The sequence below is a fragment of the Dermacentor variabilis genome, unplaced genomic scaffold (genome assembly GCF_050947875.1).
Source record: "Dermacentor variabilis isolate Ectoservices unplaced genomic scaffold, ASM5094787v1 scaffold_12, whole genome shotgun sequence".
In the NCBI taxonomy this organism is placed as follows: Eukaryota; Metazoa; Arthropoda; class Arachnida; order Ixodida; family Ixodidae; genus Dermacentor; species Dermacentor variabilis.
This window is the reverse complement of record NW_027460280.1, coordinates 7,354,686-7,379,351: the sequence shown is the minus strand read 5'-3', so window position 1 is coordinate 7,379,351 and position 24,666 is coordinate 7,354,686. Positions and strand designations below refer to the sequence as shown.

The following is a 24,666-nucleotide window of genomic DNA, read 5'->3' as shown; positions in this document are numbered from 1 at the left end:
TCTGCTCCTCCGCCACCCCCGCTGCACGGCTGCACCACTTGTTTCAAGCACAGCACACCAAACACACTTTCAGCGCTGAACAGTGGGCGGTCGACGCAGTTGCATTTACATGCCTTGCAGAGAGGAGCACATCCCTCGATGTCCGTTAAGCAAAATCAGACACGGTGACGCCACATCGCGGTTCGCAGAACTTCGCTGCCGAGGCGCTAGGCCACTTCGATATTTCAATTGTTACCACCGCCGAGTTCTCAAGAAAGCACGGGTCGGGTCACACAATGCAGATTCTGTACTGCCAGAGCTCACCGAGGCCAAAGCCGCACTGCCGCAACGCCCCTACTCACGTCTTTTCGCCAAGTAACACAGAGCCTACAACCAACTCACAAGCAACGCACGTACAATCACATGAGCAATGTTGAACAACGCGCGGTCAAGAGAACGCTCAGGCCGAGGACGAACACGCCACGGCGTCGCTCGGCGCCAGCAACGCACCTTCTCAAATATCCCTAAACGATGCTGTCCCTAGGCACGTAGGATCACGTCACGTGAGGGATTTTTGTACGACAAATAGACGCACCCTGCAAAGTACGCACTTGTTGGCGGCGGCCGGCACCCCCCTCCCTGGCTCTCCGTTTCCTTGCCGCGATCGTCAGTTCCTCTTGCGCCCGAAATGCACAATCGCCGCCGGAGCACAGCGCCGCCCACTTCCTCCCTCTCAGCCCCAACGGCCTTTCTCTAAGGCCCCCAATACGCCGTGCTCCCATTTGGGCTGCAGAATTAAGCGTACTCTCCCAAATCACGAAGAAACCCCTTTGGTAACCGGAAAGTAGCGACACTGCCGGCGGCACTTTCCTCCGTGATTCACCTCGCACTCCGGCAGCGTGCGCTGCGCACGGCACGCTTTCTCTCCTCCCGCGGACGGGCCGCAGCATTCTATGGAGGCACGTTATTTTGGGCCAGTTACGCGTCCCAGTGGTGTTGAAAATTTTGATAAATGCTGATAGCTTTGATAATGGTGAAAGCAACGTTTATGAAGAGGTTTTTTTTTTCTTAAAGCCGTATGAACGGGGTATACTGATGTAAAAGCAGCTTTGATCCGAGTTCTATAATCCATACAATTTTTATGCCACACGATGAGATGCTTGACTTCGTGCATCTGATCTAGTATTGTTTGTGGCACATCCCTCTGCGTGCGGCTTATTAAGGAGAGCCTTATATCTCTGTTTCAAGGTCGCATTATGAGGTATAGAAAATATCACGTGACCCAAGGAAGACCGGAAGCGAGCCAAAGCATGTCCACCCGTCCATAAGAGATGATTACTGATTATCAAATTTAATGAATGATTAGCGACTGCACTGAGATGGACTGATGTGTATGAAGGAGGATTAAGATGTATTAAGGTGGATTGAGGTCGATAAAGGTTGATTAGGGTGGATGAAGGCCGATTATGGTGGATTAGGCTTGACTAAGCTTGATGAAGGAGGATTATGGCGGATTAAGGTCGATGAAGGAAGATGAAGGTGTATTAGGGCGGATTTGGTTGAAATACGCTGCAGTGCTAAACATTATTACTTGCAGAATTTTCTATGCATTACTACATCATTACCGCCGCAATCAAGGCTGATTGCTTAACCTTCCTAATCCAAGTGCATTGATGCAACGATTTCGGCTCATGCCAAACCAATGGAAAACGTTTCCCCACAGAACGGCAGACAGGTGGCATTAAAACATTCGCTATTAGAGCGAAGATTCCTGGACTCCGCCAAGGTCTCCATTTCAACAGCAACCATGCGCAATCATGTTAACACCCCTGTCCGTGAGAAAATCACATAATAATCGTCGCCCACTCGTCCGCGCGTGGAAGTGCAAAGCGAATTCGAAAAATCCAAGCTGTACTTAGGTATCGCCGAAGAGACCCGAATGGGGAAAGCGGTGTAAAGCCTACTGTAATTCAACTTAATCCACCTCCATGAAGCCTAATACACCTTAATCCTCCTTAATCCTGCCTAATCGGTTTTAATCCACCTTCATCAGCCCTAATTCACCTTTCTCTATCCTAATCGACTTTCGTTGTGACTAAGTAATACTTGTTCGGGGGCTGGCTAGTTGGTACATGTTTTCAGAAGAGGGTTGTAGCGCCGAAAAACACAACACACAGCAAGCGAGGCGGGACAGGCGCAACTTCCAACTGTTTTTTCCCCGCGTATATGCGAATGAATATAAGGACAAATCAAGATGGGTAGCACGAACCACACATGCGCGCGAGGGTTTTTACAAAAAAGCGGATAAAGATTGCCGAGGCGCACACGTATCTCACGCCCGTGTATCTAAAAAAGCAGTTTCATTCTTATAAATGGAGGTAGATGGGGCGCTAACACAATCGATGCAGTTTCTTTCAATATAGAAGGCCTCCAACAGTTCACGGGCTGTCTGGTCCTTACTTCTGTTTAAAACCTTTGCTTCTTTCAGCCTTGCCACAGACTTAATCTTCCTTTCTTCTCCGCAGGCTCTACAGTGATGCGGCAGATGAGAACCAGTGCCATTTTGTAAATCCCGATTATGTTCCGCTAATCGGTCGTTAATACAACGGCCGGTTTGTCCGATGTACTTCTTTCCGCATGTGAGAGGTATCTGATATACGACTCACACGGCACATTTAACAAGCGGAGCTGCATGTCTCTTTTTACATGCAGTTTTGTTTACCTTGTTGGGATCAGTTTTAACGCACAAGCCAGCCAGTTTCTTTGGGGCGGAAACAACCACAGGAACCTTATATTTTGTCGCTACATGCTTAAAATTGTGCGCTACCTTATGGGTGTACGGGATGACAACTGGTCTACTTTTGCTTTTGGTGATGTCATCTTGGTCGCCCTTTTTTCTACTTTCTTTTTTCAATTTTCGCAGTAAGGCTTCAGCTACTCTGGTTAAAAATCTTGTTGCCATAAGGCAGAGGAAAGCTTTCACACCCAGATTCGAAAGTTGGAAGAAGCAGGCTTTCCAACCTCGATCTTAACCGGAGTAGCTGAAGCCTTGCTGCGAAAATTGAAAAAAGAAAGTTGAAAAAAGGGCGACCAAGATGACGTCACCAAAAGCAAAAGTAGACCGGTTGTTATCCCGTACACCCATAAGGTAGCGCACAATTTTAAGCATGTAGCGACAAAATATAAGGTTCCTGTGGTTTTTTCAGCCCCAAAGAAACTGGCTGGCTTGTGCATTAAAACTGATCCCAACAAGGTAAACAAAACTGCATGTAGAAAGAGACATGCAGCTCCGCTTGTTAAATGTGCCGTGGGAGTCGTATATCAGATACCTCTCACATGCGGAAAGAAGTACATCGGACAAACCGGCCGTTGTATTAACGACCGATTAGCGGAACATAATCGGGATTTACAAAATGGCACTGGTTTTCATCAGCCGCATCATTGTAAAGCCTGCGGAGAAGAAAGGAAGATTAAGTGTGTGGCAAGGCTGAAAGAAGCAAAGGTTTTAAACAGAAGTAAGGACCAGACAGCCCGTGAACTGTTGGAGGCCTTCTATATTGAAAGAAACTGCAGCGATTGTGTTAGCGCCCCATCTATCTCCATTTATAAGAATGAAACTGCTTTTTAGATACACGGGCGTGAGATACGTGTGTGCCTCGCCAATCTTTATCCGCTTTTTTGTAAAAACCCTCGCGCGCATGTGTGGTTCGTGCTACCCATCTTGATTTGTCCTTATATTCATTCGCATACGCGGTGAATAAACAGTTGGAAGTTGCGCCTGTCCCGTCTCGCTTGCTGTGTGTTGTGTTTTTCGGCGCTACAACCCTCTTCTGGAGACCTTCGTTGTCCTTCATCCACCTTAATCCACCGAATACTCCCTAATCCACCTTAATTCATCTTAATCCTCCTTAGTACCCCTTAATCCTTGTTCATACTGCTTAATCGTATTTTATACACCCTAATACACCTTAATCCACCTTAAGCGGTCTTAATACTGTGTCACGGCTTGTCACCCGTTCGCCATCGGCGCGAAGTCGTCGACGGGATATCGAAAGCCGGTTGGTCGTTCTGTAATCAAGCGAACACAGTCAAGGATTCAGAGCCGAGAGAGACAGACAAAAATATTTATCGATTCACAGTGACACAAAGATTAAAAGAAACACGAAAGACACCAAACAACCAACACACACGCACTTATTCTAGATCAATGATAAATGCTATTGAAATACAACGAACAGTTAACAGTAAATATAGAAATTAACACTACACAAAATACACTTAGCAGTGGTCAACTAAACAGAGTTAAAAAGAAAGCAAATGATGGCAAACGCCTGGCGGGCAGCTGCAGCAAGTCCATACAGCGTGGAGTCGACGGCGCAGCTTTCCCGAAGAATGCTGGCATGCCGATCTCATTGCAGTGGACGCGATTGCTGGGCTGGATTTCCCAGGAGTCTAGGTCTGACGTCTTTCCTCGAGCAGGTTGAGCTAACTTGAGGGGAACTACCGTGAGCTTCGTTGCAGACGTTGGTTTGTCGTCTCTTACGCCAACTAGTAACTCGCCACACACAATGTGCTTACCGTACAAACTCGCCCAAGATTTTGAACCACCGCCAAAAGAAGGTTCTGCGCTGCCTTGACTCATCTGATCCGGTGTCACAATGAGGGTGACGACTTCTTGTATGCAATTGTTATCGGGGAATAACCATGGTGCCACTACTACGAGCCTGAAACACGACGGCAAAGCTTACAGTGGAAACATTCGAATTCACCGCCCCCAAAGAAAGCAAAGGCCGTCATTTTCGCCGGAAAGGTGTTGTTTACTACTTTTTTTCGATCATCAGGGGCCATTACTGATAGAGTTTTCTAAAGCCGGAGAGACTATCCATCGTTTCCGATATTGTGAAACGCCAGATCGGTTGCGTGTCGCCATCAAGAACAAGCGACGTGGGAAATTGACGAATGGGGCCATCTCGTTCCGCGACCTGGCCATGGTATTGGACTGCTGCGCAACAGGTCGCGGAATCGAATCCCGGCCACGGCGGCAGGATTTCGATGGGGGCGAAATGCGAAAACACCCGTTTACTTAGATTTTGGTGCACGTTAAAGAACCGAGGCGGTCGAATTTTTCCGGAGTCCTCGCCTACGGCGTGCCTCATAATCAGAAAGTGGTTTTGACACGTAAAACCCCATAATTTCATTTTCAATTTTTTCACAATGCCCGTCCCCGCGTCGCTGATGTGGTTAATACAAAACTGGCAAAGTCCTAGTGGGAAACGCTGCAACATCCGCCATACAGCTAAGACCTGTCGCCATGCGACTTCCACCTTTAGGGCAAAATGAAAAAAAAAAAAAAACAGCTTAAGGGAAACAGATTCGTGTCGGACGATGACGTGAAAGAATCAGTTGCAGATTTGTTGAAGCAGCCACCTAAGGAGTTTTATCAGGCGGGAATCACCCGACTGTTTAGTCAATGGGATAAATGTCTAAATGCTGATGGAGACTCCTTTTAAATTAAGTACCCCATTTGTCATATATTTGCATTGGCTCACTTTCATTTGACTCGCCCTCGTATATTTTGCAGAACGGCTTTATATAGCGATACACGACCGGGGACAGCTGTCCGTGCGTAATACATTGGAATAAATGACAGCGTCATTGAGATTTTTCACTGGTCGTTGCATATGTACAAAAATGTAAACAAGGTTGTTGAATGACAAAGTTTAATTAACATATTTGTCCTCAACTTGTTCATTTATGGCCTTTACATTTTTAATATCAGTGGCATGCACTGCTTCGCTGGCTTCGAACTGATATAGTTCTAAGGATCATGTGATACTTTCTTTACTTATTAAATAGACAAAAACATGGAAGCATTGATATCAATTATTTTGAGCACAATTTCTGGCACATACGAGTATATATTTTTATTAAAGAATACATGTAATACTTGTTTGGACAGTACGTAGCGTTCAAGAATTCGTTTGCAGCATCTTTGGCAATGGCAATGCAGTTATTATTCGTGTATTTGATCTCTCGACAAATTGGTTAAGACGAAGCTTTAGCTCGGGCCCAACTCCGACGCGGCCTACTCAAATAAATGTAAACGCAAAACCGCTCTTCTGAGATAGCCCCTGGATCACTTTTAATGGAATTTGTTGAATTTGAGAAAGTTAACTTGTTGTATGTGTTGGAAGCGGAAGTTCGATTTAGGGCCTGAATTTTGTTTAAAATATTTTGAAAAATTTGAAAGTGCGAAAAGAATAGAAGGACGACGTTTACAAACTAAAAGCTCTTCATCAAAAACAGATATCTCGGTTCTTCAAACGGCATCTAATATGAGAGTCAAAGCGGACAAATTCGTTAAGTAAATTTGTATCTTACGTGAATTAGTTACGTGGTGCACAAGGGTTCTGCAAAAGCCGTATTTCGATAATGCTAAATTGTCTGAGATTCATTTGTAACATCAATTTTGTCCGCTGTAGATGTACTATTAGATGCGATGCACAGAATTGTGATATTATTATTTATTGTTGAGTTACAGAGTATTAAACATGATAGTTTCGGTTTCTGAAAATTTGAGATCTGGGCCAATTTTTAATACAAAAGTGACACTCTAAATGAAAATTTCCAAACCAGAAGACAGTAGAATTTAAGATTTTCTTTTAAATGGAACAAACCTCATCAAATTTTGTGCAGTGGTTGCCGAAAAAAACTAATTCACCTTCTACATGTATTTAGATAGGAGCATCCGAGATAAAGCCCCGCCCCCTCCCGAACGAACCTTCTGGCCTCGCCACTGGCCCTGCAAAAAAGTCGTCGGGCGTCACGGTCGCGTCGACGACAAAAATCTCTAAACCTGGATTCGAATTCTTTCGGCCCCGACTGGCCGGCAATGAGGGCCTTGCTTGCCGGTCCCCATTCCCGTTGGCGCCCGTTGATCGGTGCTTCGGCGAATCGAATAATGCCGCACATACTGCTTCATTAACCTAATCGGTCTTAATACACCCTAATCTTTCTTCACTCACGTTAATCCACCACAATCATCCTTAATACACCTTAATCCTTGTTCGCGCACCTTAGTCCACCTTAATCCTTTTTATTACACCCTAATCTACCTTGATCTTTCATCCACCTTAAACCATCCAACCCTGCTTAATACGTCTTAATCCTTGCTCATGCACCTTAATCCTCCTTTATACACACTAATTAACCTTAGTCCACCTTAATCGGGCTTAATACTCTTTCGTTGACCCTAATTCACCTTAATCCACCCTAATGCGCCTTAATCTTCCTTAATCCTTGTTCGTGCACCTTAGTCCACCTTAATCCTTTTTAATACACCCTAATCTACCTTGATCTTTCATCCACCTTAATACATCCAACCCTGCTTAATACGTCTTAATCCTTGCTCATGCACCTTAATCCTCCTTTATACACACTAATTAACCTTAGTCCACCTTAATCGGGCTTAATACTCTTTCGTTGACCCTAATTCACCTTAATTCACCCTAATGCACCTTAATCATCCTTCATTCAACCTAATCCTCCCTATTGCACCCTAATCCTTGGTAATGCATTTTAATCCACCTTAATGCTTCTTAATACACCCTAATGCACCTTAATTCACCCTAATCAACCGAAGACCTCCATATTCGACCTTAATTTAATCACTAGTGAATCATGAATTAACTCGGCTAATCATTATTGTCTTATACACGGCTGGATTTGCTTTGGGTCGCTTCTGGCCTTCTTGAATCACGTGATATTTCTGTTACCAACAAGGCCTTGAAACAGATAACTGAAGGCTATCACCATTAAAAAAAACGCAATGTGGACTAGCTAGCACTCATCACCTGCAATACCACTGGTATACTTGCAACTAATTTTTTACGGCGCCCATTCATTGCATTAGCGACGCACACATCGACATAAGTTACAAATAATAGCTGCTCGACAAGCCGCTATTTCAATTTTCACTAAAAGAGGCAGCGGATCCTAACAATCGCGAAAAGTGCGATCGAGAGTCTGTATCTTCGCACATAAATGTTCACAGCGAAAAGCAGAATCTACAGTGCTGCATTTCCGACTGAACCACAACAGTTGGCGACGTGCGAGGTGATGGAGCCCCAGCAGAATATTAACCACAGTGAGGACAACCCCATTTTACGCAGCGTACAAATCGCCGCAGCAAAAACGCTGGTGAGCAGGCCAGAAGAATAAAAAAAATGCAGCTTTCGGGGATGCTTTGATACGAGCAATAAGAAAGACGCCTCCCCTGGCAGAAACACTGTTCTTTGTCGGAACAAAGTTCTTTCGGCGAATGTTATGCAGCCGTTGCTTCCTGAGCAAGCCGTCACGTTTCCTTGTGGTATCATAAAACCTGCACAACCGTCTTCAGGCATCTTACTGCAGTCATGTGCGCAACAGCACGGCATAGCGCTAGCACAGAGAGCAGGAAAGACAGCGTACAACGTTCGCTACGCCGAGCTAAAGCGCCGAGGCAGCCGAGCGTAGGAGATAAATGACGAAAAAGAAAAACACAAGCAAAAAGCAAGATCCTCGCATTTCCAATGGCAACGGCAGGGAGAGCAATCGCCGAGCAGAAAAACGGGCGCTAGAGCGGGGGCGAGGAAGAGCCGAGGAGAGCGCGCTGCGGCCGCAGGGCGAAGACACTGGGGGAACTTTTATCAAGGGACTGCGCTCGTCGCTTTCGTCCTGCGCATGCGCTCCAGATGGCGTCTTTTCACTTGCGCGCACAGCGCACGACGTGCGGCGACGATGTCATCGCCCTTGGACCCTGGAAAGGAGGGGGTTGGGGGAATATCGCTCACTCGCTCGCTCGTAGATTAGTTCCTTGTATTCCCTTACATTGACGATCATCGTCGATAGTTTCTGTAGAATTTTCACGCGAAGCTTGCATTGCGTCACTCTTGTCGGCGTTGGTGGTGGTGTTGCCGTACGAAAAAACTTGAGCCGCGAGAGAAAAAGAATGGCTTGTCGGAATACGGCCAGGGGGGGGGGGGGACACTCCCCGGTTCCGGTGGCACAGGAAATTGGCGCCATCTCTGTAATGGGCGACGCAAAAATCCGTTTCCCTTGCACGGCCTCGCAGATCGTCGCGCGCACGCGCGCCGATCCAGGTGGCCAAGCCCTTCCCCCCGCTCAACTCCTCTCCCTACGCCCTCTCTCGTAATACCCTGTCAACTCCCTCTCCTTCGACTGTCTACGCGCCTGCGCCGCCGTGCCATCCCCGCCGGCCCGGCTGCTACTTAGTCCGCTACGTAACGCTTTATTTTTGTTATCTACTGTCATCGAGATGCGTGCGCTGCTGTGCGTTGACCGACGTGGCTAGTTTCGTCAGTTCTGTGGTCCTCGGTAGCTGTGTGCTTGTGCTCCGCGATGTTTCACCCGTTTCACGACTCGTACCGCTCGTGCATCGTGCAGTGGTGCACAAATACCTCAAAAACAAGTCCTGCAAGGTTGTTGCGGGTGCCTAAAGACAACAGGTGAGCGCTCAGACCCAAGGACATCAGAAGGCGCATGTACACGAATACAGCCCTGTCCATTTGTGTACTCCATGAGGCTCCGGACGTCGTTGCGCCTTGATTGTGCTACACTTGCCTCTTCCCGGTAGAGAAAGCTGACAAATAGATGTTCCTCCTCATTGTCACCTGGTCTGTGACTTGTGTTTTTCTGTGCCAAGTCTCATTCTGCAACTTCAGTAACTTGCCCAGCTTTCCATACCGCCCTCAGTGCTTTTTCTGTGTATCACGTTCTACAAACCAACTAACAGCTGAAAAATTACTGTTAGTGTTTGTGTACTATCTCAGTAACCCCCGATGGGAAAACCGCGAGAACAACCTTCATGTGTAGGCATGATACGCTTTTTTTTCCCTCTGGAAAGCATGAGCATTGCAAGTGTCCTACATGCAGATTTTTGCAGTGCGTGTTTATTATACAAGGGAGAGCCCAGTAGGTACGACTTAGTGCCTTAAGTGACGTAATTTTATTGGTAAGCATTGCATTCGGGTAGAAAGAAAAGTCGTGTTGGCCTGTTTTACCTGGTCTTTGATTGAGGAATAAGCCTTTCTGTGAATGTTTTCTATGTGCTGCTGCAAAAGCCGACTATCTTCTGTTCCCCTTGCCACCGTTACTCAAGTTACTCAAGTTGTGGCCAAGTGCAAAATAATGTGATAATGTGTGTTTCAGTTTTTACTACAATGTTATTTTTTCTGCCATGTCTTTTTCAATTTGTTCAGCAGTAATGAACATGTCAAGCATTTCATATACTTTCGTGCAGATTTATAAGTAAGCTTTCTTTTGGTATGGCTCTCAATCAAACAATGTTAGCATTTTATTCTATCTTTCAGGTATTTTGCGTGTCATTGTTATTGCCATTACTGGTGAGTTTTCCCTTTTTATAGTTGTCATGACTATGTCATACACGTCGTCCAATTTTGTGCAATATCTTAGTGCACATATCAGGAGCTCGTCTACATTTAGGTCTTGAGGACGTTATATAAAAATCTTGTTTTATATGTGCGTACATGAAATGGCCTTCACGTTTTCTAGCACTTTCTTTTGTTATTTCACCATCTGTGAACTCTTGTCTTTAGTACTCTTGTATATGTCATGCACCTCTCACTTTTGCTCATTTTTTGAGCGTGTATCACACCACGTTGTAAGAAAAATCTCTTTTCGGAAACGAAGTCAATAAAGCGAGACTAAACATATGTTGTGTTGGAAGTGGAATTTCTTTTATGTCCCGGCACATGCTGGTATAATATAAGTATGGGCAAGACTGCGTGCGTGCCAACGCATAGCCCACGGCGCACCACGCGCCAGCTCGCAAGCAATGCCAATGCGCGGCGTAGCGCGCGCATTGCTTGCGAGCTGGCGCGTGGCGCGCGGTAACAAGCGCGCTATAAAAAAGAAGAAAAAACGCGCCGCTTACGGGTAAAAAAAAAAAAAGTGAGCGGCGCGCGCGGCATAGGGGAAAGGGGGAAAGGGAGTGGAGCGGGTCGGCATAATAAAAACAAGAAGGAAAGAAAAACGTTTGAGAGAGGAGGTGCCGCGCGGCTGCTGTTGCCATGACAACGTAAACAATCATGTGCGCCGCCATTTTGCTTAATGCGTCGCCCATTGGTTAGGGCCGTAACTGAAGGGGACCTTCGCGCTAGCGTCGAAAGAGCGTCTGCTCGAAAACGGCCAATGGGATGTATCCGGAGTGTCCCCCCCCCCCCCTGATACGGGTTCGAACCACTAACTTCCGGGTTGCTAGCCGCCACTTTAGAACAAGTAGACGCAGCGCAAGGTGCGAGCCAATCACAGGTGTGCCCTCCGGAGGAGGGAAAGGGTGCGATCGCGCGTTCACTCGCCTGGCACCTGCCGTTTCCCGCCAGTTCATGCCCGGCAGTCAGATGGGAAGCCGCGTTTGGTGCCTTCTGCCGAAGAGCAGGCTGCATTGCAGGAACGGCAGCCGGCCGCGCATGGTGCGTTAGGCCGAAGAACAGGCGGCGTTTCGTGAAGGCCGCCGCGAACTCGCTCAAGAAAGTGCTCGTCGTCGACGTGCCGACCTCACCGTGAGGGAAGCGGAGGCATTACGACAAAGAATAGCCGCGGATCCCGAGCATCGCCTGCGCTCCTCGTCACAGTAGTGGAAGGGTGGTCAATTTTTTACCACATCATCACATCACTTTATTACCTTAGAGACCCCCCTTTAGGGGGTATTACGTAAGGGGTGGGCTAGCTAGTGAAGGTAACAAATAAGTTTTTATGCGGAGCAGTGTGCTGTGACATTTTCTGTAAATGTTAATGAACACGTGATTGCTGCAATGTCCCGGGGAAGGCCATTCCAGTCCATTGCTGCTCCAACAAAAATGAGGCAGCGAAGGTCATCCTGCGAGCACGTGAGCGTGCAATTTGATACGTATGGCTAGTGCGATGGGATAAGCGCGTCGGTGGGATGATGTAGGGCGCGCGATTGAGGATGCTGTAAAAAAAATTTGTGAAGCAGACAAAAACTGGCGATGCGGCGACGCACAGAAAGATTTGGAAGACCAGTTTCGCCTTTGAAGGATGATATGCTGATGTCCTATGAGTATGAAGAATGAATGAACATAGTTGCACGATGTTGCAGAGATTCTAACTCGTTGATTAAGTATACCTGGTCTGGATTCCAGATGGGCGCCGCATATTCTAGTTTAAATCTCTTCAGGGATTTATATGTGGGAAGTTTTATGTCCTGTGGGGCGTGACGCAAATGGCGCTTAAATAAACCGAGAGATCTGCTCGCTGATGATATGACATTGGTGACCTGTGCGCGCCAGGAAAGATCGCAGGACAAGGTGACGGCAAGGTACTCATAGGATTGGACTTGATCAACAGTGGTGTTAGACATTACGCAAGAAAAAAGCAAAACATTACGCTGGCGTTGAAATAAAACGAGTTTGGATTTAGTGGGATTAAGCGTCATTAGCCAAAGATCGCAGCACTCCTGTACACGGTTAAGGTCATTTTGGAGCGCATTTTGATCAGAAAGGTTAGTAATTGTGCCACAGATGACGCAATCGTCGGCAAACATACGGATATAAGAAAGTACATGGTTGGGTAGGTCGTTAATATATATTAGGAACAGAAGGGGTGCGAGGACAGACCGTTTATTTTTAATAGAGACGAACTGAGAACGGTTCGAAAGAAATTCTGAAATTTATCCGAGAATGTGACAGTGCAGGTTCAACTGGGCAAGTTTTAGTAACAGGCGTTTGTGTCGTACTTTGTCGAATGATTTGGCTAAGTCCAGAAATATTGCATCTGTCTGAAGGTCACGCTCAATAGTGGAATGTAAGTCATGAATAAATATTGCCAGCTGAGTTGCACAGGATAAAGATTTACAAAAGCCCTGCTGGGGGCAATGAAAGAAATTGTTCGTGTCCAGGAAGCGCATTATGTGAGAGTATATGAGATGTACCATGATTTTGCATGGGACGCTCGTTAGTGAAATGGGACGGTAGTTCAAAGGGGATTGTTTGTTTCCTGATTTGTGGACCGGAATTATCTTTTCCACTTCCCAGTCCTCTGGCGAAATTCCTGTCTCAAGCGACAGTGAGAACAGTATTGAGAAATATTCTGCAATAATTTGTTTAGAATCTCTTAACACTTTGGAGTTAAGGTCGTCTACGCCAGCTGATGATAAAAATTTAATTTGGTCGATGAGGGACGAAATGTCAGCAACAGATAATGTCACTGAGGCCATCATCGGTAATGTTGTAGCAGGTGGCATAGGAAAACGTACATGAGCTTGTCTAGTAAAAACAGATGAGAACGTGATGTTAAACACTTGAGCACAATGAGCGTCGCTCACCTCCTCACCATTATCGTTCGTAAGTATAATGTTTTCTTTAATTATGGGGTTTTACGTGCCAAAACCACTTTCTGATTATGAGGCACGCCGTAGTGGAGGACTCCGGAAATTTTGACCACCTGGGGTTCTTTAACGTGCATCTAAATCTAAAAGCAGTTGTATATGTATTTGCTAATGTCGTATTAATTTTCCATGTTGCGTGCATATTCCTTTCATTAAACTGATGTTTCTTTTTCCCGATTTCGTACTAATATGTTACCGTATTTCCCCCCTTTACACAATGCCTTCTCGAAAACCTGTAAGGTACATGTATATAAATAAATAAATAAATAACTACACGGGTTTTTTCGCATTCCGCCCCCATCGAAATGCGGCCGCCTGACCGGGATTCAATCCCGCGACCTTGTAATCCCAACACCATAGCCACGGTTACTTGTTAGAACTTCGGGTAAGTCAGTGTGCTGAGGCGCCTGTCGAGCACTTCGGACTGCGGTGCAACAGGCGCCCTCTGCGGCACAGCACCCGTCCCACGGCCACGCACTCCCATTAAGTTTCGCAATACTAAAGCGACGTTGCTTTTAGTTTTCTTGTGTTTTTAAGCTTTCTGAAAACAATGGTTTGTTTTTATTGGCGAGGAAGTTTACCTTGGGGCATGAATTGATTAGTTAGCTCAATCATATTGTCCTTAGAAATTAGCCACTCGTTATTAAGACTTCGGGAATCGAGACAGGATTCAAACGCACGCAGGAAATGTCGTAGTTCGTTACTAATTGCTCGTAATCGACCTTATCGTACAAATGAATTGTTTTGCTGAAGATGTGGCGTGTATTGCGTACGAAATTAAATGTTGTACGAATTACCTTGTGATCACTGATTTCACTAAGTATGCGATAGATTTTAAGCTTTCATGGTTATTTGCAAGTATCAGGTCAAGAATGTTCCAAGAAACATTAGTGACGCGTGTTGATTGCCCGTTGACTAAGGTTGAAGTTCAGGCAAATATCGACAAATTCCGTTGCTTCAGTATTTCCTCTGATTGGTGATGTTTGATTCAGCCTGTCAATGTTAGGGAAGTTAAAATCTCCATAGAGGAGAATATGTGGGGTGTTTACTAGCAAGATGAGATAATATTTCATGAAGTCCGCGGGCGAAATCTGGATCAGTACGAGGGGGCCTGTAGCATATGCGAAGTATTACTGTTTCGGGTGAGGCGCGGCACATTATACCCATGGTGATTCAAGTTGTCAAGTAATGTGGGTAAGTAATGTTTAAGAGTACTTGGTCGGCATTCTTCAGAGCCCGAAAAAAGATACAACCACGTAAGAGATAGCGTGAATGAACTAGGTCATTGGTGTTTCTAAGCCCCTTCTACAACCTTGACAATACGACTTATGCAATAAGACGAATATTTCAAAATCACTTATGTAAATTAAAAAGCTCACTAGTCGTGCTTCAAAAATTCTCTCTTTTTTTCTTGCGCATGCTATTTTACATTGCGCCACAATACTTTTATTATCTATGCCCCAATCGGCCCGACATAGTACCCAGCTAATTTCGGAATCTCTTAATGTGAAATGTTTCTCAACATATGAAGCGTGCTCATTCAGTTGAGATTGTCTATTGAAGAAATATGATGAGTGTATTATGGTGCAGCGTGTTTGTAACTCTAGGTAAGCAAATTTAACCGTTTCCTTTTAGTCGCCGTTTAATACATCTTAAAGCAGCCTGTCTTTCAGTAAAACTTTCGGGCTCTCAAGGAAGGAGCATTGCGCACACAGATTTGCCTGCGATTTGGACAGCGCTTACCGGGCTTGGAATGGCAGCTGCCAGGACCGCTGTACACCGGCAGGCGGTCGCAGTCGATGCGAGCGGCGACCGACGGCGGCAGCTGCCGCTGGCACGACGACCAGAACTCTGCGCAGAGCAGAGGAGCCATGCAGGCGCGCACAGCGGCCACCAGCCACGTACCTTGGCAGAAGGCCCGGCACGGCAGCACGCCCGTGCACGGGGGCTGCAGCAGGCGGCACACCAGCTCGCCGGCCAGCGGGTGGCACTCGGAGTCGGCCAGCTGCCGGTAGGCCACCGCGTCCCGCCGCACGTCCTGGGAGAAGACGCGTCCGGTCAGCGTCGCGCGGCAGCGAGAAGTGAACGCGTTATGCCAAAGAAGGATCCGAAGAGAAGCATCCGCAACTTTTTGGGTGCAACGTCATCACGGTACGTTATTCTACTAGTGTAGTGGCAAAAGTCTAGCGTATCTCGCATGTAAACGACACGCCGTGGGAAATACGAAAATCTTTAGCTTCTTGTGTGAAACACGACAAACATTTGTCCAATTTAGTTTGCTGCGAGATTTGTTGGCTTTATTACCTTGAAATGTCTATAATTTTTCTAAGGGCCGGTATCCTTCGCTTCGGCTCTCGAAACTGCTAAACAATAACACAGTTGTCTCCGTAGACGGAAAGTGAGGAGCTTACTTGGATAATTTCATCTTGTTATTTGTATGTGGATATTTACAGTGGTTCCTGTACGGTGTTCAGCGACACTGAAGAAAACAACTTTGCTTTCGGCCGGAGCAGTATCTCTGAGCGCTCGCTTACGACAACAGTCGTGCTATTAGTTTCCCGTTCACCGGATGCGCTCAGTGATTGAGCGCAGGGCGCAAAACCAACCAGCTAGACCTGTGCCATATGACGATGCCTCAGAAGTGAATTACAGCTCTGTTTTTTTGAAAAGATGTGCTCCTGATTTCAATTTGCAGGTTTTCGGAGGTCTCGGCCAGGAAAGCCAGGCTGGAAACTTGGGGCTGTGGCGTACCAACTATTTTTCAAGTATATATATACCAGTCAAGCCAGAAAGGCTTGAGTGGTAGCATATCGCTAGGCGTATTTGGTAACCACAGCGATAAACACACACTTTGCGGAAGTAAACAGGGGAAAGGGACGTAGTGAGTTGGCCGCCCTTTTCGAGCTCTGGCACAGTTTGAACAATGAATGTGGCGAAGTATGACGCACAAAATAGTATATGTCGACCCAAATGAATCAGCGTGGTCATACTTGCGCGACACGCCATGGTGGCCTGCCACCAGGACATCATGAAGTTGCAGCGATGAGAGTTTTCATTGGGTACTTGAGAATAAAAACGAGCACATCAGAGACGTCCGAGGGACATTTCTAGGGTTCAAGAGCACATCACCCGCCGTGGTTGCTCAGTGGCTATGGTGCTAGGCTGCTGAGCACGAGGTCGCGGGATCGAATCCCGGCCACGGCGGCCGCATTTCGATGGGGGCGAAATGCGAAAACACCGGTGTGCTTAGATTTAGGTGCACGTTAAAGAACCCCAGGTGGTCGAAATTTTCGGAGTCCTCCACTACGGCGTGCCTCATAATTAGAAAGTGGTTTTGGCACGTAAAACCCCATAATTTTTAAGAGGACCCCCCTCTCCCCCCCAAAAAAAATCCCGAATATAAGCTTACGAATAGGGACATCATAAGATCGAGCACTACGGCGCTTGTTGATCTTGTTTAGGATGACGTCAGCATTTCATTCAGCGTTTATTTCTGGGAAAATCAGTTGAAGTTCCGTTTATTTGCACCACAATGGCAGGCGTAATCAGGCAAACATTGACAGGATTTCATTAGAGAGTGCCTGTCTACTCTGTGGAGATTACGTATGACAATGACAACAAACACAGAAAGCTTTGCTTACATCGATTCGCACATACATGGGACCCGCATGCTTCTTTTGCTGTCAATTTAAGTGCTTAAGAACGGCGCTCATTAACGCAATATTTCCATTCATAGTGAGCAAAAGCGGCTGTCGTATCCACAGTAGAATTGATTGAAATGGCTTTAATCCCATGGACATTATATCGTTGCCAACATCCGTGGGATTGGAGTCGTCAAAATGGGATACAGTTGACAGGGAAATCAGGAGGTTGATGAACGGCAAGAAGGCGGAAGCTTGCACAAGACCTCAGGGATGTAAAATGACTTTTTGAGCAGCTTGGTCAGGGAGCCACGCAATGGTTTCCACGTCTATTAATAATCCGCCAAAATATGAACAGAGGCCGACAAAAATGCGGGCATATTGGGAAAGGTGAAACCGCTGGAAATTTCAGGACAGCATTAGCCTAAATATAAAAGATGACTTAAAAATAAAAACCCATAACGTTGACAGGGTGGCTAAATTCTGGCACAAATAAATCGGCTGTTGAAGCAGTTCAGCTGAAACGCAATGGTGCGAAATAAGGCAAGAATGTCGGCAAGTGTTGAACAAAGGTCAAGTAGGTCCTGTGGCCGAAGCCAGCACTCGGCAGCTGTCAAGCGACTGCACGTATTAGCCAGGTGCCTCGTCGTCAGAAGTTACAGTATGATTCGGGTCTGAAATATTGGACGCGGACTCCATCACATTGAATACAGTGCATTCTACGGTGTCATTCTTGGACAGATGGTACCCATTCTCGCGCAATGAGGATGGGAACGAATTGTCTCACGTACCGGCTGTCACCTTCCTCCTACTGCCAACATTCCTTCCCCTCCATAGTTGCTTAGCTTTTATTGGGTTCGGCTGCTAATCACGAGGTCTCGGGATCGAATCCCAACCACGGCAGCCGTATTTCAATGGGTGTGAAATGCGAAAACCCGCGTACTTAGCGTTAGGCGCACGTTAAAAATCCCAAGTGGTCTAACTTATTCCCGAATCCTCCACTACGGCGTGCCTCATAATAAAATCGTGGTTTTGGCAAGTAAAGCCTCGTAATCTGTTATGTAACATTCGTTAAGGATGTCCTGGGCAGTCGCACAACTCTTGAATACAATTAAGTGTCAGGAGTTGCGCGCGAGGTCTTTGAATATGTCATCATCATCATCATCATCGTCATCATCCTGGTTACGCCCCCTGCAGGGCAAAGGCCTCTCCCATACTTCTCCAACAACCCCGGTCATTCACTAATTATGGCCATGTCGTCCCTGCAAACTTCTTAATCTCATCCGCCCACCTAACTTTCTGCCACCCCCTGCTACGCTTCCCTTCCCTTGGAATGCAGTCCGTGCATAATAGCTGTGTCTTACCAGTACTCGCCTACAGGGCAGAAACTTGGAGGCTTACGAAAAGGATTCTACTTAAATTGAGGACGACGCAACGAGCTATTGAAAGAAGAATGATGGGTGTAACTTTAGGGGATAAGAAAAGAGCAGATTGTGTGAGGGAACAAACGCGAGTTAAGGACATCTTAGTTGAAATCAAGAAAAAGAAATGGGCACGGGCAGGACATGTAATGAGGAGGGAGGATAACCGATGGTCAGTAATGGTTGAATATGTGGATAGCCTTTACGGCTTTCGATAGCTGCTAGTCTACATTGCGGCTATATAATAAAGGTGGAACGGCAAACATGGTACAGAATGTGGAGAACATATAAATCCCGCATTTATTACTGCACAATAACTTTAAATACCGTTCTTGCTTCATGCACGTGAATAACCGCCATAGGAAACTACTTTGGAAACTAACTCCAAGTACGGTCTATGTCGCAGCCAAGGGTGTACCTGGCCTGGTGGCCAGTAAATGTGACCTAATATTGCAAGCAGCTTCGGCCATAGCATGCTAACGGATGACGACACAGACTGAAGTGACCAGCGCAAGAGTGGACAGGGGACACTAAAGACGCTACAAGGACAAGCGCCCAGTTGGAAGTTTGCGCTTATCCTTGTCGCCCGTTTAGTTTCCCGTGTCCACTCTTGCGCAAGTCACTTTAGCATGGAATACCAACTAGCCCGGTCTTACACCCTGCGACGACACAGGGACAGTATGCTCAACTCTTGTTTCGTGACTTCTGTGTCAAGGTAAAAAACCAACATATCCATGTATATGTCTTAATACTTAAGCACATCTAGATTTGCAGCTACGGCGGTAGCCCATGAGTGCGCATTGCAACGTCGCTAGTGAAATGTGTGCATCTTAACGAATTCGATAGGGGAAAATCAAAATCCGTCCACGACGGCGTCTCTAGTAGGCGCTGTGCGATGTTCGGACGTTAACAATGTGTGCCGACTGAAGAAAGGCTAAACCGAAGTGCTTCTGACGGTTAGGCGAGCTTCTTTACTCCGTAGAATGAAAAAAAAAGAAAAAGAAAAGGAAAAGAAAAGAAGAAAAAAAAAGAACCGCAGCAAAAGACCAGAATCAACAATTGCTCGACGCGAGTAAACGCTGGATGATGAGGAAATTTTCAGGCGACGAGCGAATACGCTTGATCAAGAACACTGATAACGCCGGCGGGACAAGCATTGTGGCGAAGTTCAATACTCAGGGATAGCTTTTACATTTTTTTTATTTTTGTTCGGTTGACGTCATCACGCGTCACCGCGGGAAGATTGAAAAGTTTAAGGTGAGTACGCCACGTGGTGGCATTCACGCGAACTAAACCCTTGTGTCCAGAAAAGCTGGATACGAAAGAACCCTAGTTGATCCAACTTTCCAGAGTCGCCCACTACTGCGTGCCTCATAATCAGATCGCGGTTTTGGCACGTAAATCCCCATCATTAAATTTTTTTAAAGATTCCACTACATTTGTTTTGTATCTGATACGGGTAGTGTAGTCTGTTCCTGTGATCATGCGTATATTTGGTCAAATGTACATGCAGCAGACTGGCCGGTGCCTCAACATGTGCCTAGGAGAGCACCATAATTAACTCAAGGGACCAGTATGCTCGTCCCACTTGACTATGCACCGATGGGACTGGGGCTGCGCGCCAGATTTAGACTGTTCATTTGTTTTGTTCACCTACGGCAACCAATTGACCAACAAGATCGCTGAGAAATGCCACTTAAAAAGAGTATAAAATTTGTAAACAGGGATAAGCTGCCTCAGAAAGGCTGGCCAACATTTCGATAGGAGGACCTATCTTCGTCAAAGGCGGCCTCGTAATTCTCGGCATGTTAGTTTTAAAGGTATAGTGCAGTAACGTCACGTGCAGTTTTTGTCGGTGGCGGTTGGTATAAAGGGAGACTTCAGAGGTAATGAGCGCCGTCGCCTGACGTCTGTGAGCATCGTTCCCAAGACGAGGGGACAACAGCGGCAGAGGGGGAAGGCGGCGAGAAAGAAAAAGAAAGAAAAGGAGAGAAAAAGAAACCGGGGGGGGGGACACCAAGTGGAAAAAAAGAAGAACAAGTAAAAAAAGAAGGGGGCATAGGAGGGCGTTGGGGAAGCGAGAGGTCAGGGAGCATTCAGCGGTGTCGTTGGCGGCATGTTTTTGTGGCTTTTACAAGAGCCGGCCAGGCAGTCAGTGCGCGAGTAACAGAAAAGACCCCCCCCCCCCAAAAAGAAAAGAAGAAACATGGGTTGAAAGAATGACTTGAGCAGCATAGCAGCAATGTGTCAAGTAATTATGAAGTAGTTAAAATGGCGACAAAGAGTCTGGGTGCAATGTAACCTGAAGGCAGTGGCATGGTCTTTCAAGGGACGTTAGCCCTAGAAGCTAAACGTAGGTGTCGTTACGGCGGCATACAGAAATGACGATACCCGCCGAAAAAGATATACTGACGTCTGGGACTTCGGAATGTGTTAGTGAGGGTGTTTCAAAAAACATATAATAAAAAACTGCCAAAAAAGGAGAAAAGAGAGGGGGAACCGAAACCGGACTAACAAATAGGAAGGTGACTTGCGCAGAAGTGGGCGGGGGCGTACACGTGAGTTGAAGGGGGACGTACAGTTGATATAAACGTAAAAACATGAAAGAGCATATTAAATTGAGTAGTACACAGGAAAAAATTCTCGAAATGGAGGAATAGGTGAGGTTAAGAATCAAGGTTATCTGTTGGCATAATGTCTTTTGTGTCTTGGTTGATGATATGAGAATTTCACATTCAATTTACCGCTTTTAAAGATTTTATGTTGACACACGCCAAATTAATTTGGCGGCTCGTACATTCTAGGTACTGTTGTTTGTCGAAAGATTTCCTATACAGTGTTGTCTTTAGCTTCCCATTGTTAATGTATATTATTGTGTCCAGCAAGTTTATGCGCTCAGTTGAGTTAAGTTGCCTTAAAAAGAGTTGGTAACAATCTGTTTGCTGAATTCTCTGCAACCTCCAGTAGTAAGAAATTTGTTTGTTGCTACTAGTTTCAGGCACCTTATTTCTTGCCAAATCTTCTGCTTTACCTATGGAGCAGTTATGCAATCAATTTTCAAGTTTACGTAATTCCTGCGTATAATTTTTGTTTTCTTGGTTTCACATGCTATGTTACAAGAAGGACCCTTTCTAAATATAACTGAATTACCTTTTCAATTACAATTGGTAATTCTCACCCTTTCGCTCAGGATACACATCAGTGAACATACCCGTACTAGAGTGGAAACTAAATGTTTCGATAACTCAAAAAGCACAATTATGCTGTGCCCATTGTATCTGACAGGGACACTTCGACTGTGTTCCAAATACCACAAATAGGCAGTTATCCAGCATAATTTACCAGAAAAACCATAAAATATTATTGGTCCCCATGCAATGGATACTTACTGAATTATCATGATTGCTGAATCTCAAGCTCCACGTGGGAAATTTATTACTGGTATATTAAGCATAGTACATACCAACTATGGCAAACAGCGGATGGAATATTCATTTTGTCCACCGCTCAACAATAGAAGCCAGTAGGTCGCGCCCAACTTCTCAAAAAATTTTTGCCTATGCATAGTATGACGTCAGTATAGAACTCTTAGCTCACGGGTGTTCCTACTTGCCTATGTTATAAATGAGAATGCGTTGTCATTGCAAGAGGACAATAATGTTTGACTGGGCTGTTGTCGTTTGGATACTTTTTTGTCATTAGCAATGATATTCTATTGCCACGCATATTGGCCCAGTGCGAATGCCACAGAATCTTGGGAAAGTGAAAATAATCTCAGAAGTGATTCTTAAAAGAACTGCCCCTCCTTGGCAGAGTGGTCAGGGAGGTGCGGCATTCTGCCATGTTTTGTTATAAGTTTTTCTCAAACACTGAAATGAAACTTCGCATAGTGCTAAAACTATATACACATTTGTAGCATGTTTGTGCCTGCTAATACAATATGACCGAATGTTGATTACACTTTTTGAAAATTAATTTCAATTGTATTTTGCAGGCTTCCTCGTCGCCTATTACTAGACGGACCAAATGAGGCTAAAAAGCCAGCCTTCCTCGCTCCTTTCCCAGGAAGTGAAATAGCAGGTGATCATATAAGAATGAACTTGCAACATGTGAGCAGTAGCCAAAGCTCCATACAGGTGATGCTGGTGATGAAATGCCAAGACAAACCGCAATATTATTTTGATTATTGATTATTTATTTATTTATTTATTTATTTATTTATATCCATGAATGCTTTACATGTTTACAGCGAGGAACCGGGTAAAATACAGAAAAATATCGTTAAATCAAAGTAAACATGTTATTCGAAAAAGCATAATTCACGTAGCACAGTACCATCATGAAACGTTAATGGCAACAAGCCGGCTCTTGATACGAATTCATAAAAATTGCAAAGTTTTTAGAAACAAAGCTGTAAGGCTAACAAACATTACTCATAAGTAAAAAACGAGATAACATTTCTATTGGGCCTATTACCATAATTTAATCCGCCAAATTTGAGTTATTATATGCTGCGCTAATACAGAATCATTAATTTGGGAGTAGATGCGCAATACTGTCAAGCATTGCAACCATTTCATGTAAGCTTTAAATTCATATATCAAATTTGTTGACTTTAGACACAGCGGATGGAGTCTGCAGAACTGCGATATCTGCTTTTGGCACAGAGACGTAGATTATTAAGCTTCGTGGTGTTATTTTGCTTAAACCTGCCAATTATCAATAATTTTTACCCCTAGGCTCTAAATTAAATAGTTCTTCCTGCAACCAGTAGAATTTAAGTTTCTCAAATGCCACAAACATAATTGAAATTAGTCCTCGGGTAGTCTTAAAAGAATTTCTGTATTTCGGATATATTTGATTAGGAAAATTTACAGAATTACCAGAATTGTGCTAGTCGTTCTTTTTTTGTAATTTACAGTTGCAAACTGAAGATGTTCTTTTGCTTCAAGTTTACCTATTTTCAGCAATTTTTAATAAGAATAGATGGCGTTAATGTAAAAACTACCATTTTAAACTTTTTTAATGTATCAAACCTCTTCAAATTTGGTCCCATTGTTGCCGAGAAAAACGATTTTACTGTTCATGTGTTCAAGAGCTCTTGAGCTAAATATTTTTTTAGGCATTGCGTGTGTCGGTTTCGTTTGTATTTTTCACCCTGTTTTTAGAATATTGGCTCTGATCTCAAAATTTTTTCCCTTACAACGAAATTCAAGCTTTTAAACTTTGTACAATATATGGTGTACTTCTCCATAAAGACCGCTATTTGGCACATTTTTGCAGGGACTGCCAGTGTTAATTTTACACATAAACATAGACTAAAATGCTGTGTGGTTTTGGTATATGGTGTACTCATCTATGAAGACCACTATTTGCCACAATTTTGCAGGGACTGCCAGCATTATTTTTTCACTTAAACATAGACTAAAATGCTGTGTGGTTTTGTCAGGCTGACACAACATTGCAGTGCACATTCATATCAGTCTATATTCAGGCTTTAGTATCCAACCATTTAATGTGCACTGCTGGAACAGGCGGTCCTCTTTCAGATTTAATGGTAAGGTTTCTTGTCGTAGTCAAGCCTGTTATTGCCAGGTGTCAACTGTAATCAAGCCTGTCACTGATTTTTTAACCTCATGTTTCGTGCGTTAGCCTCACCAGCTTGACCCGAGAAGCATGTTGGCAGCTAGAGTTCGTGTTTTGCAAGTTCTAGTCTGAAACGTGTATGTAACATATATGACTCATGTATCTAGTCTGAAGTGCAATAAACATTTCAAACTGAATACTTTGCGGTTGTAGTACCAATTTTTTTGCCACTGCATTTACTGTAGTCCTTATTGCCTACAGTACAGTTCTCTAGAACCTTGGTAAATTGCAAGCACTTTACACACATCGGCCTATCTTCTATAGACATTTTCCTGTGGGGACTCGAAAGCAAATGCATAGAAATATTCTACAGAAATTTGTCTTTCGCATTTCTATAGCAACTCAATCGAAATGTTCTATAGAAATTTGTCTTTAGCATCTCTAAACAACTCCATAGAAGTATTTTATAGCAATTTGTCTCTGCATCTCTAAAGCAACTCGACAGAAATGTTCTACAGAAATTTGTCTTTAGCATCTCTATAGCAACTCCAGAGAAATATTCTACAGAAATCTGTCTTTTGCCTCTCTAAAGCAACTCGACAGAAATGTTTTA

At 44.9% G+C, this 24,666-nt stretch overlaps 1 protein-coding gene across 2 annotated transcripts in view; it reads right to left on the bottom strand.

Annotated features, from left to right (window-relative positions):
• The window catches only part of LOC142566308 (uncharacterized), a 951,081-nt gene that overhangs the window by 424,522 nt on the left and 501,893 nt on the right, over window positions 1-24,666 (bottom strand). For both annotated transcript variants that reach the window (XM_075677216.1, XM_075677215.1), the window contains exons 8-9: window positions 15,311-15,443; window positions 15,149-15,256 (exon numbers count right to left, since the gene is read on the bottom strand). In XM_075677216.1, coding sequence (XP_075533331.1) covers window positions 15,149-15,256; window positions 15,311-15,443 — 241 coding nt within the window. The remainder of the gene's footprint in view (window positions 1-15,148; window positions 15,257-15,310; window positions 15,444-24,666) is intronic.